Raw genomic sequence first — 14759 nt, 5'->3', positions numbered from 1 at the left:
CAGTCTCAGAGCTTAGCTGAAGTCTCAGTTACGTTAAGTATATAACAAGATAATTTTTTTTTGAGAAAATTGCCAAAACGGAACAAACATTTATGATGGTTGTCTCTATGATATAAAACCAACTTAATGAAATAAATAGTTTTATGAATAAAAAAAATAAGTAAAAATATAAACAATTAATAAAACACCCATATACACTAATATTTTTTTGAAAAACTTGATAAATAAAAAATTTAAATTATTTTCTAATAAAAGTAGAATTCGTCTTCTACGAAAGAAGGGTTATTAGAAAACGAATTCCAGAATAAACAAGTCCATCTACTTTTTTAGAACGAACAGTCTATTTTTAATTAAAATTCTAAATATGGAGAATACGAATTCTACTAATTGTAAATATATATACTTTTCTCTCGAATGCAGTTTCTGCTTTTATGAAGTATTCTAAAATTTCGGGAATGCGAAATCTAAATAGAACACATATGTCTACATGGGGTAGAAATTGCATTAAAGATTTTTTTCATGGTTCTACTCATTGTAGAAGGTGCCTTCTACGTACGCCTGGGCATTCGGTGGCCCATTCGGGTTTCGGGTCGGGTGCAATCGGGTGTCGGGTTTTCGGTTCTCCCATAAACAGCTCCATTCGGATCTTTTAAAAGTTCGGATCGGTTTCGGTGTAGTTTTTATCGGGTTCGGTGCGGGTTTTGCACCATACCAAAGAACCAGTTGTACCCGATTTACACTTTGGGTGTCGGATCTTAATCGGGTTTTGGGTTAAGAAACACTAAATTGTACTAGGTTTAACACTAATTACTTGCTAAAAAGAGCTAAGACATTCTCTTTGTAGTCTTGTGCATCAAGAATGGTTCACACGAGCTAAATAGAAACTAAGACATTCTCTTTGTAGTCTTGTGCATCAAGACATAAATGTATACAAGGAGTCAACTATGAAACACAAAGTCACAAACGTAAAAACCAAACATATAATTTTATTGAATCTAAAACCAAATAAAAGTCAGAATTATTGAAAAGAAAACCAAACAAGATTCATGATCCAAAACCAAACAAAAACCAACATTGTTCAATGAACTGAAAAAAACTAAAACTTTCAAACTTGAAACTTCAATCTTCAACCATCAAACTTCAAAACCAAGACTTCAATCACCAAGGTTGTGAACCTCAAACTCTGACAAAAGAACAGTATACAAAAGAATTAGTAAGAGAACACATATACAAATTTTAAAGGCGAGAACTTATGTAGAAGAAACATACCTTTCTCAAGTTTATCAAGCTGTTCAACTTCGGCAAGAATTTGTTCATTTGTGATGATCCTTTCAGTAAGTTTAATATCAGCATGCATCCATTGCTCACTACACAGAAGAACCTCTATCATGAAGTGAGTTAAGCAGCTTCTGTGCGGTTCTAATATTCTGCCAGTTGTGCTAAATGCACTCTCTGAAGCCACTGATGAAATCTGCATAGCAAGGAGATCTCTGGCCATTTCTGCAAGAACCGGATACTTGATTTTGTGCACTCTCCACCATGACAGAATGTCAAACTCAATTCCCGGTAAGAGTTTAGGAGTCTCAACAGCTTCCTTCAAGTAAACCTCAAGTTCATCCCTTGTGTCCTCACCTTTTTCAGCCACAAGTTCCTTGTACACAGCATCCATCCTTTCATACCCAAAATCATCAACGACCAGTTCCATTCTTTCTGATGCTTGCTCCTGAGACTCTGGAACAGGGACTCTAGACGCTTGAGTTGACTGTGCTGGCTGGCCAGAAGACTCTCTAAAACGCAAGTTATACTCCTTGAACATGCTCTGGAGAAGATCAATCACTGATCCTAGCATTTCCTTAGCCTCATAACTGTCTTTCCCATACAGTTTCTCAAAACATAGCTTAGCAAAATGCATCTTATTCCTAGGATCAAAGACTGTCGCTAGGATCAACATTTTATTAAGACCCTTGATACCTTCCCAGTACTTCAAAAACTTCTTCAACATATCAGATGCTGTCAACTTCAACTCAGAATCTAAGCTATTTGCTAAACTAGTGAGATTTCTCTCAATTGTCACTATCTCACCATAGCATTTGTATGCATTGACCTTAGATTAAGCAGAGACAATCAAAGTGCTGCTGTAGAAGATGACCAAAAACCGAATCAGCTTCTCAACGCCACTCCAGTCGCTAGCAGCAGGTGGTCCACACCTCTTAACCCCATTTTCTACTTCCAAGAAGTAGTCATTGTACATCCTATCCTCTGCTTCCATCTTATCAAATGCTACCTTAAACTGTAATGCTCTAGATAGCATAAGAAAAGTTGAATTCCACCTAGTCTTTACATCCAAAGGCAAGCTACCACGAGTCATCTTACCAGTTGTGACTCTTTGATCAAAAGCATTGACCCTACTGGTAGATGACCGAATATATTGAACCGCATTTCTGATAGCTAATACATTATCGCCTAAATCACGCAACCCCTCCTTAGCAATCAAATTTATAATATGCGCAGCACATCTCATGTGTAAATAATTTCCATCTAAGACTAAAGCATCAGGGGAAATTGAGCTAAAGACACTATAGAACCTCCCTAAAGCAGAAGTATTGGCAGTTGCATTATCTACTGTGATGCAGAACAGTTTCTTAATTCCCCAGTCTTCTAAACAGGCTAAAAGAACATTAGCAATGGTCTGACCTTTGTGATCAATGACGTACTTGAAGCCAATGATTAACTTCCTCAGCTGCCACAATTCGTCAATGAAATGTGCTGTGATAACCATGTAACTTGCTCCTGATATGCATGAAACACATAATTAAAATGTATTAAAATGTATGTAGAGTAAGTTCAAATATCAGTAAGTTCAAAGAGTATCAAAATGTATGTCTTACCTGTCACTTGAGCAGTCCAAATATCAGTGGTAAGGGAAACCCTTTGTTTGCTTCTGCAGAGTAAGTTCTTCAATGCCGCTTTCTTCATCACAAACATCTGCACAATGTTCCTGGTCGCAGTCCTTCTTGAGTGAGGCTTCCAGAGGTTAACCTTGCAATTTAAAAGAGTAAAAGTGGTTCGGTGGGCAAAAAACCCAAACCGAACCAACCAAACCGAAGTTAAACCAAACAAAACCAAACCGTGCTCTTTATGTAACCCAATTGGTTCATGTTTTACTCAACCCGAACGGTTTGGTTTGGTTTGGGTTTAAACCGAACCAAACCGAACCAAACCGATAATCCAATATATATATAGTAAAAATATATATGATATATATATGTATTAACATATTGCAAATTTTAGTTAAAGTTTCGTTTTTCATTTTTTCATAACTTCCATATCTTTAAGAAAAAATTATAAATACAATTCAAATAATACTATTATATATAAAATCATGTAGCATAAGTTTTTATATTCTCACTCTATCGTTTATGTCTTTATGAGTTGATTATTTTTTAATAAAAGTATAAAACTGATGTCTTCATATTTTATAACCAACATGAACTACACCGAACCAAACTAGACCATAATAATGTAAACCGAACTAAATCTAAACCAAACCGAACTGAACCGAACCGAATTAAACCCAAACCGAACCCAAACCAAAGCTACTTTGGTTTTAATTGGTTTGAATTTTATAAAACCCAAATTGCCCAAACCAAACCGAACCCAAACCGAACCCGAAACTAAACCGAAATGCCCACCCCTAAGTAAAACAATAAGTAATTTGAGATGACTTTAAAACGAGAATTAGAAATGCAAAATTATACAAGGTTACCTTATCGCAGAAGTGTTTGAAAGCGGTACTTTCAATGAATGAAAGTGGCAACTCTGCTGACACCACCAACTCATTACACGCTTCTTTGAAAACATCCTCAGAAACTTTAGATGGCTTCAGATTTCCTTCATTACCAATCTGTTGTTGATTCGTTTTCTGACCAATTAAGAACGACTGGTGTTCTTTGCAAATTTGCAGATGCTGCTTCAGGTTCGACGTTCCTGACTTGGATGCACATGAAAAGATCTTGTGGCAATGGTGACATACACACTTGTCTCGGGTCTCTTTGGTTCTTGTGAAATGCTCCCACACACGAGACCTTGGCACAACCAACTTCTTCACCTTATTCGCCTGAGAGGATGCTCCAGCTGCGGCATTCGCATTAGCACTTGTCTCTTGGTACTCTTGGTCTTCACACTGCATATCAACCTCGGTTTGTTGGTTATCGAAAGCTGAGGATGTCATCTGCAAAAAAAAAAAAAAATTATTAGCTTTACAGATGAGATTGAAAACAATGGAAGAAGTTAAGAACTAATATTAGTCTTTTGCGGTTAACATATATCAAAATCATAAACGATGAAGAACTAAGATCATAAACGATGAAGTGAAGAAGTGAAGTGAAGAACTAATATTGAAGAACTAACAAGAAGAACTAACGATGAAGAACTAAGATAAAAGAACTAACATCACAAGGCTTAATACTTATTACACAAACTACACTAAGAATAATAAGGTACAAAACGCTTTAAGACTCATCAAAATCATAAACGACAACTCAAGCTTCATATCTAAGTCTTTCAAGCTTAAGACTAAAAAGCACAAGCTTTGAACCTGAATCTAAAAGTGAAAAGAAAGATACATGATTTAAAGAAAACTAAGTACCTCGGATTGATTACTTTCTGCTTAAAGAGGTGGAATAGGTTGTGAAGTCTAACGATACGCATCAACATATATACGAGATGGACAAAGGGTTCCATCGATTTTTCGGGTTATGGAAAGGATTTCGGAAAGAATGTACGGAAGTTGAGATTTCGGAAAGGTTTGGTTGTGATTTTCGCAAAGGATCTTGCGTATCTCGGTGTAATCGAAAGAGGGAAACAAAAGGGGGCTAGGGTTGTGTCTGAATGTCTCGATGATCTTCGGGTTTCGGAGGTAATCAAATGGTTCTCGGTTTTCAACCGAACCGAACCGACCACCATTACACCACAAAAGCTCAAACCGTTTGATTTATTTAGAAGATCCGATACCGAACCAAACCGGTTTTATCGGATCGGTTTCATTGCGGTTGTTCGGTTCTCGGGTTATCTACGGATAAGAAAGCCAGTTTTTTCAAAAATTAAGGAAGTTTCAGTTATGAAAATATTCTAACTTCCTAAAATGTGTTTTGATCGATTTTCTTTGCCAAAAAGAAAAAAGATTTTGCATTTTCTTCTTCATCAATCTATGATTTCTCCATAGTTTGTCTTGTGGTTTTCACAAACTCTTGTTCTATGATATATATCTATACAACATGTGGTGTTTGGAAATTTGGTGCAACCATGGGATAGGTTTTTTCGGCTGGTGAAAAAGAGGATATGTTATTGTTTTTGGAATCAAATATTTTAAAAGAATGGCTGTGGAATATTTTGATATGTAAGAAGATTAGGGTTACGTGATATTTGGTTATGTGTCCTTTGTTCCCTTTTATAATTGTTTTTACATTATTGTTGCATTTCTAAAACATTTTATTTTTATCCTTTTTCATTAAATTTTTAAAAATGATTTTAATTTGTGTTTAATTTGATTAATGAAAGGTTAGTTTTGGGATTATGAAAAATAATATACTATAGGGACAATTTAGTGATGGTATTATACTAAGTGGACAACCATCCTAAATTTTTGTTCCATTTTGGCTACTTTTTTTAACTGATAACAAGATAAATTTTCATTGGGATCTTTTAAGATAAATGTATATAGATATATGAACAAATATGATTTTATATGATTCCAAGTGTTGATTATAACAACTAAACTAGATTTTGACACTTTGACTACAAGATTAGGGTGAAGCTTTGATTTTTAAGAAACTCCATCTAATTAAAAATAAACAAAAAAAAAATAGTTTACAAAAAAAAACAAAAATACAATTTTAAATTATTTAAATATTTATATTTTACTTTATCATTTGTAGATGTTATTGTTAAGAACTAAATAAAAAATTAGTCATGCATTTTGGTTTAAAAATAAATTATTAAGTTACTTATCAATTATCATTATGTAATATAAAAATAGAATCTTCTTGAAATATATAGTTGGTTAGAATATATATTAAAATAAATATAATTTCTTTACAATTTAGTCTTAATACTAATATTTTAAATAAAAAAATTTCGATACAAAAAATATTCGAATATTTTAGAAAATATATGTTGAGTGATATATTATACACAAGCTGACAAAAAAAGATGGCGATACACAGAAATATAAAACAAACTCCTAAGAAAGTAATCAAAATAATAACTCTGGTAATGAACCAACATAAGTGTGCAAATAAATTATAGAATCAGTTTTATAATAGTAATAATAGTAAGAAGGGAGATGGCGATGGCGATGGCGACAGCGACTTTTTAAGGTTCGATGGATTTTCAAGGTTGGGATCCCGGGGATCAAAGGATTACAAGGAGAAATCAGAGGTTTTCAATCGATAATCGGCGGGCAGATTCTCATTATTATGATGGTTACAATGGTGGATGGAAGCAAAAGGAAGGTCGCGCTCAGACAGATCTTTCTGATCTTCAAAGGAATCTTCGGGGAATAGAGATGTCAAGATTGGCAAGGCGAGGAGAATCGGAGAGATCTTCAATCTCCGACCAATCTCGAGAGTTATCTTCTCACATCCTTCAATCGAGAGATCTCTGTGGGAACCGAAATTCGCACTGTCGATTTCCGTCTAAATTAGGAAACTAGGAGAACTCTAATTTCCCAAAGGTCCCGAAGATCTGTTAATACCACACGCTAAGCAATCAGAACACGATATATCAACGACAAAGTATAAAAATTGTAAAAAGAGAGCAAAATAGATCTTATTCCGAATCCGTGTTTGAGCGTTACAACAAGGTATAAGTCTGGGCTCGAGAGCTGTCGGCGAGATTCCTAGTTCTAGCAACCCTAAGACGGCTAAACCAAATTGAGTCGCAGCTCGAAATAACAAAAACAGAAATATGCCTAAATCGCTCTAAGTGCTAAGTTTGCTCTGAAAAGTCATTCCCATGCCTCTCGCCTAGGACTCCTTATATACTGGCTCCTAGGTCAGTTTACGCTTTTCCTCTTCTGCCCTTAAGCCGTCATAGCAGAAAAATGGAGATATTCCATTTTTTCTGATCTTCGTAATTATCTTCAAAATTTCGTATTTATCCGCGAAAACTTGACATTTATCTTTCCTTACAAACCAAGCGTAAACCGGCATGCGGCTTACGGCTGTTGGTTAAGAAATCGTAAGTTGGGCCTCGAGTCATGTCTTAGGTCCCTTTGAGCCGTCTTCTGACTCGAAGCGTTTATTACGGCTTCTTTCGATAAGGAACGAACTTTCCGCGGTTTTAACCGCAAAGTTTGATCGATGACTTATAATGGCGGGAAACATGAAATGGGTTTGCTACGGTCTTCGGGAAATAGCATCGAAGGGTAGACGAGAATGCATGGACTAGTGTTGTATCGACGTTTCGTAAGAGCTCGGTCGCTACGTAGCGACCGAACAGAACGCACGCTCGGTCGCTACGTAGCGACCGGACAGCGTGCATGTGCGGTAGTTGCGTAATGACCGAGCTTGGTTCGTCCGTGTTCTTATCGTCATACTCGAACCTATCCGATGGCTTATGTTTGATCTGAATAGAATTCGAACAAAGCTTTATCTCGGGAACATACGTTGCGACGTTTTCTTGACTGAGCATGATTTGTTGCGGAAAGACATACTTGTATTTTGCGGGGATTTGAACGTTAACTTCGTCGTAACAGTTTTTGACCCCAACAGTTAGCCCCCCAGCTCGTTAGAATCGTGGCTTTCTAGTGAGATTCTAACGCGCGGTATGGCGAGTTCGGACGAGAATGGTGTATTTGGGCGAAGTTCGTGTCCAAAAATTCGCTAGTAAATAGTAATTTCTCATGCCTATAAGAAGGGAGGTAACTTCTTCTTAACCTTTACCCTTATTCATTCTCATAGAGAGTTCTCTTGAAAATTTTCATTTTTTCTTTCTATCCTTTTCTTCTTGATTTTCAAAAGGAAAATACGAAATGTCGAGTAAGAAAAGGAGTTCGAAGAAAGGGTCCTCGCCCGTGAACGTTCCTGAAGAGCTCCTTGTGCCGAAGATAGAATTCATTCCTCATTCGGTAGACCCGGCTGAGAACGAGGCATGGTGGTTCGCGTGTTAAGGTTCGATCACACCTCCCAAAGAGAAGTCGTTCCCGGTCATGAACCGTCGCTTGGTCTAGGAAGGTGCACCAAGTAGGAGTACTAGCGAATTCTTCGAGATCATGCGATCGTTCTATCAGATTTCGTACGCGGTGAAGTTCCGGGTTCCTCGTCAAGGAGAGCGTTCTAGTAGTCCCCCTGAGGGTTACTTTACTTGTTACGAAGCATTCGTAGTGCGCTGTCGCTTGTGGTTCCCGATTCCCGAAATTATCGTCCGTGTGTTGGATCGTTTCGAAGTGGCAATAAGCCAACTGAATCCCCTTCGCATCTAGCACCTCATTGGAGTCCTGATCCTGAGCTACGAGCATGGTCTCTCCCTTACCGTCGAAAACTTTGAAGCGCTTCTTAGGTTACAGATCGTCAAGGATACAGACAAGTATAGGCTGGTCCCTCGGAACTTCATGTCAGTGGTTAAAGGGTTTACTTACAACTTCAACTCGTGGAAGAAATTTTTCTTCTTCGTTCGTATAGACGCTGCGTCTGTTGAAGAGAGATGTATCCCATTGTTCCGGAGGTTGCCGAACGATCGTCCCTTCATCAATCCTCTTGCTTTGTTCCCTGAGGATATTATCGCAGTGAGGGATCTTCTCAGGACTTTCCATTTTTCTGGACTTCCTTTACGCCGAAGAGAGTTCGAAAGGCGTTGAGGTTTGTGCATCCCGATGCTGCTCCCATGGTTGCGACAGGGAAACAAGAAGCGACTCCAAGCCCGATGACCAAGGTCCCGATGCTGCTCCCACGGTTGCGACGGGGCTGAACTCTTCGAAGGGGAAAGATATTGACCTTGGTGATATAGAGTTTTCGGTGGACGATTCTATGCTTCCAGGATGGGATCCAGATCTTGCTTTCGGCGATGGAAGCGGTACGAGCGAGGTCCCTATTCCAGACTTTGATGATTTCCTTGCTGGTCTTCCCTCCAGCTTTGATGCTCCTCCAACTACAAACGAGTCGGGGAGGCCGAAAGTCGTCGCTGAAGGATCTCGTATCATCAACGGGGTTAGTTTTCAAGAATTTTGGCGATCGTCTCAACTATTTTTTTTTGCATATAACGTGTTAATCGGTTTTGCAGGGCTTGAACTTGCTTGGATCGGCCATTGAGGCGAGCCATAGAGACGCCATGATCTATAGCTTACAAAAGCAGAGAAAGCGGAAAGGGATCTAGCTCGCAGGGCATTCCTGTAAATATGTTTTTTCTCATAACGTAAAAAAAGGGCACGCTTGGTATTTTAAAAATGCCAGTAATAAAGAAAAGATATGTATGGTTCTTGTCAATTGTCCTAAAATTTTATATATATGAGTAAACTTCCCTAAATCTCATAGGAGTTGGTATGTAGAAGTTATCCCACTTTCAAATCAAGTGATTCCAAATTCCCAATTTGGAAATAGAAACGCTACTTCGTCGTTCCGACTTACAATTCAGTCGTCCGTCAGACGACTTACTTGTAAGTCGTCCACGATTTACGAGGTTTGACCAGAATCTCGGAATAAAATCATGGACGACTTACATGTAAGTCGTCGGGCGGATGACTGAATTGTAAGTCGTCTGGGTATAATTAAATATTGAAGTTTTTTTTTCAATTGCAAAACTAACCTATAACGACTTAATTGTAAGTTGTTTAGTGTTAATAAAATATTGATATTTCAATTTTCACCAGACGACTGAAATGTAAGTCGTCCGGGAAAGTCAAACTTCTGAAATAATCCAGTCAAATGCAAAACTAACCTATGACCACTGAAATTTAAGTCGTCTAGGTTCTTTGGAGATTTTTTTGTAACCAAACAAAATCAGACGACTTAACTTTCAGTCGTCTCAGAAAACATATTTCAAAGTCAATTGCCAAAATAACCTCTGCTTTGACCAGACGACTTCCAGGTAAGTCGTCTACAGTGTCTGGACGAACAGATCTGGAAAAAAACTAGATTTCATACTTTAAATTGGTGAGATAACTTTCTTAGCACACATAAGGCTTCTACATGAACACATAATCTTAAACGAAAGTGACCCACCCAGAATCGTTAGCTTCTTTGACTCTATGAACCATAAAAAATGTAGAATCAAAATCTTGGGTTTTTTTACCTAATGTGGAGAGAAAGTGAAAGAGACGTTGTGTTTAGTTCATAAGAATGGAGAAAGAAAAAGAATAAATCGATTTTGGGAGCATTAAGAGCTTCAAATTGGTTGTTCATGCTGGTTAGGGTATTGATGACAATGGCAATCTTGTAATTACTTGAAGATGATGAGGGTGTGAGAGTAAAAACGTCATTTTCGAAAAAAAAAACAAATTGATGGCATTTTCGTTAATTATATAAACTTGTGCGGTGAATAGGGCATAACTAATTTCCAAAAAAAAAGGAGGTTAGTTTTGTGTTTGACTTTGAGTTGTAGGTCAATTTTGCAAAAAACTCTATTTAGATTGCTCATTTATATCGGTTTATTACTAAACTTTTCTGCATGCAACTTTTTGATTGATCATCTGTACATGCTAAAGATAATACTGTTTAGTCAGGTATGTAGATATTGATTTATGTTCTCAAACTTCTGTAATCAGGTAACAGAATCAGATGCAGTGGATGTTGTCGAGACTGCTATTAAGCATCATACATCAGATGTCACAACTAAGGCAATGGCACTCATTTCTTTGTTAAAGATAATAAAAGATCTGATCTCGTTTCCCTTCTTGTTCAGAGTATGCCAACTCCTAGCTAGATTGATTATGTCTTCACAGCTGATTCTAGACTTTGTCCTTTATTAGGGTATAACCATGCATCAATTCTTTTCACGGCCCTGTAATTTTTATTTATAATTTGGTCGCAGTGGAAATTAGCCGATGCTTCTCACCGATGGGTTTGTTGTATTTGCTTGCAGGAGGGTTAAAAGTATTATAGGACAGAACAAAGGTAGCTTTGTCTTGGAACTGCAACAAAGATCTATGGAGTTCAGTTCAGTTTAGTTATCCAAAAGCATCAGAACATAAGGTAATTCTTTTGAAATTACTGGACATATCTGTTTTGATCAATTTGTATGAGAGAGTTCCACGAATATTAATCAACTAAATTACTTGACAAATGGATCTAAGTTTATGCAGATCTTCTCTGGTTGAAAAAATGCCGGTCCTTGATGAGGCAACATTTAGTGGAAGGAGAGCTGGTTCTTTACCAATAGCTGTGTCAACTTCCGGAAAGTCTTCACTTAGTATTCCGAACGGTGTTGTTAAAGCTGCAGCTCCTCTTATAGATTTACTCGACCTGAGTTCTGATGATGCTCCTGCCCCTACCTCCTCTAGTGCTAACTGTTGAATCCGAGTTTGGTTAGATCGAACAAAAGGAAACCAAACTCGATTTGTAGATTCTTCAAAAATGTTTATTGATCAGTATGAGATAACAAACGTGATTATAAGGAGATTAAGGAAAATAAACAAGGCCAGAGCTTTGTTGAAAGCACCGACGAGAATACAAAGAGGCTCGATCGGTTGTAAAACCCTAAACCTTGCCGTCAATGTTTTGGTGTCTATTTGCGGATCCCCTTTTTTCTCCCTCTCTGGTATTTTTATAGCTTCCATGCCTTCGTCCTCAGATTCGTTCGTCCTAAAGGCCCAAGCCTAAGACCGTGCTTGATGGGCCTTCGAGCCAAACCGAGGTTTGTTGAGCCGATGTTAAGCCGGTAATTCAATTGACCATCAGGCTAAGCTGATCGAATGAATCCTTGAGCCGGTTGATCTACTAGCCGAGCTGATCTTGACTAGGCCCTTGGTGTTAATAGGCCGAATCCTATTATTTGATGGACCTTGTGGAGGAATGTTAGATTCTTTTCCAACAGTAAGCCCTCCCTAGTTCGCTCGTGAGGTTCCTCGCGAGTGGAGTATCAAGGCTTAACTCTGAGAATAATGGGTTTGGGTCAACATTATTGCGCCTTGGCCGATTGCATGACGTTTGGCTCAGCAGAAATCCGGGACTTCTGGAAAAGTTAAGATTTCTCTTATTTTACAAATCGACGGTGTGAATTTCAGTTTTCGCAGTTACAAATAACTAGCACGGAAAGGTATTGTTCCTCCCCCATTCTTTTTTTTGCACAAAAACCTCGATCAGTTGCAAAACTCCGAGTTTTTCCGCCAAAACAGCAAAATCGAGTTTTCTGACTGAAAACCGCAAACCGAGTTTTTCCGTCAAAACCGCAAAATGTGTTTTTCTGCCAAAACCGTAAAAATAAATTTTGTCTCACAGAAGCCAAAAACGAATTTTCACGCCGAAACCGAAAAATCAAGTTTTTCTGCCGAAACCGCAAAACCAAGTTTCCTGCCGAAACAAAAAAAAATGAATTTTCCCGCCAAAACCGCAAAACCAAGTTTTCTCGCCAAAACCGCAAAATCGAATTTTCCCGCCAATGCTGATAAATATTTCTTTTTATGTGCTGATAAGTCTTAAGTAATTTTTTAATTTGTATGTATGATAAATAAAAAATTGTATTAAATAACTTTATTTTTCCATTTAATTAGATATTTGATTTCAAATACAATATTTGTATTAGTTTAAGTATTCATTTTGGTATGTTGAGTTGCATCTATTTTTTTTTAAATGGCGATGATTTTTAGTTTGGGTAAAATTTTCTTATTAGTAGGTAGTTCAGTTTATCTTTTTATATTTGTAAATATGTTTTACAAAAAATATTTAGTTTTGTATATCTTGTTTAAAACAAAAATAAAAAATATTAAATTATATATGTATTAATAAATATAAATTATAATATTTTAAACGTAATGCAGATATATATATATATATATATATATATAATAGATAAATCATTAAAACCGGTTAATTTGATCGTTCATATTTGATTGGTTTTGTTATTTATCTTGGGTATATTGGGTTATAACAATTTTTAAATGAATCATACTTTTTGGTTATAATTAGAGTAGAAATAATAAAAATCTTGTTAATCAGATTTTGTTCAGGTTTTCCTTAGATTCATAAATTTATTTATGTATAATTTGATGTTATTTTGATAAGATAGAGTATAAGTCTATATTTTAAATTTTATTATTAAAAATGATTTTTATAATTTCAATATATTGATGAATTTTTATAAATATTTACTTGTATTATTTTATGTGCTATTGTTAAAAAGGAAATTTAAGTTAAAATTGAATTAAATTTTAATTAAAAAAAAGAAGTACAATAATTATCACTATGGTATTTAGGATAAATTTAAAGTCGTTTACATCTTAAAATTTATAAGTGTATATTTTACAATTTTTCTTTTTTTCTTATTTCTTTGCTTTTATAAAAATGAAAATTTAATTAAAAAATATTTAGATTTTATGTAGAAAAAAAGAAATAAAAATAGTTGTTATTAATAGTTGTTCATTAAAGGTATCTATGTAATCAACCATCATGAAAATTAACGTGAGAACGACACGTAGAAAAGTTACTTCTCAAATAATATTATAGAGATGTAATTTGATTTTAATTTGTTTTTTTAGTGAAGATGAAAAAGGGAAAAACTCTCTAGTTTTTTTTTTGAAAAAACTCTCTAGTTGTATTTATTAATGATCTGCTCGTTATTCATATATGGTATAACAATTTTCGTTGATTCATTGTTCCTACATCCAAACATGGTACCTATCAGAACATATTCATAAATAATCAATTTGCATGTTTATTCAGTTTCAAAAAAAAAAAAATTGCATGTTTATTTAACTCACGGGTAGCAGTAGTTCAAATATCCGTTTTTTTAAGAATCACAGTAGTCGTTTTTCTCCTCACATGGAATTTTTTTTATTTTGATACAATAAAAGTACTCCCCTCTCAGGGGTCCGAGGCAAATACGATGACTTAGCATTAGATTTTCATTATAAAAATTATTTATAATCAAAATATTAAATATATTGTAATATAATATAAAATACTAAAGAAAAATAAAATAAAATAACATTAAAAATGATTATAGTATTTAAATGATTTCACTTTTTATTTTTTTTATAAAGCATTTTCTTTTTCTTTTTTAAGATATGTTCAATATCTTAAAAATTATAAGGAAAAAAAAAAGGCATTCTAATTCATATATGTTAAAATAGGATAAAGGATGCTAACCATCAACATTCACACCACCAAATTTAACAAATAAATTATTTTAAATAGAATTTTTTGGTAGAAACAAATTTGAGAAAACAAAATTAACTAAAAAACTTGAACTTGAACAAATAAAAGGTTATTTTCTTTTATATAATTTTAACAAAAAAGACTATTTTTTGTAATTTTTTGGTTTTGAATTCAAGCAGAAAACATAAGTTTAAATAATTTTCAATGATTTTCTTAGAAATTTAAGTCCTAATTTTTGTAAATTATGTGGGGACCGAAGGCTAATGCCTTTTTGCTAACACTATAGGTCCACCTCTGAAGTACTTTATGTTTTTTTGATACAATGAAATGACTTTTTTTTTACAATGAAAGTACATTTAACATTTGCTTCTAACAAATAGGGTCTAGAAATGTTAGAAGCGAAAACATGCAAGCACATCAGCTTCACTGTAACCAAGCGATGGTTGGGGTTGC

At 35.4% G+C, this 14759-nt stretch overlaps 1 protein-coding gene across 1 annotated transcript in view; it reads left to right on the top strand.

The window, feature by feature from the left end:
- LOC117126833 (AP-1 complex subunit gamma-2) overlaps window positions 1-14240 on the top strand; it is a 55610-nt gene extending 41370 nt beyond the window's left edge. Inside the window, 5 exon segments of the mRNA XM_033275972.1 lie at window positions 10760-10873; window positions 10875-10897; window positions 11077-11158; window positions 11161-11186; window positions 11297-14240. Coding sequence (XP_033131863.1) covers window positions 10760-10873; window positions 10875-10897; window positions 11077-11158; window positions 11161-11186; window positions 11297-11507 — 456 coding nt within the window. The 3' untranslated portion in view covers window positions 11508-14240.
- The last annotated feature ends 519 nt before the right edge of the window (window positions 14241-14759 follow it).

The sequence above is a fragment of the Brassica rapa genome, chromosome A01 (genome assembly GCF_000309985.2).
Source record: "Brassica rapa cultivar Chiifu-401-42 chromosome A01, CAAS_Brap_v3.01, whole genome shotgun sequence".
Taxonomy (NCBI): Eukaryota; Viridiplantae; Streptophyta; class Magnoliopsida; order Brassicales; family Brassicaceae; genus Brassica; species Brassica rapa.
Note: the sequence above shows the minus strand (reverse complement) of the source record. Positions and strands in the feature narration are given on the sequence as shown.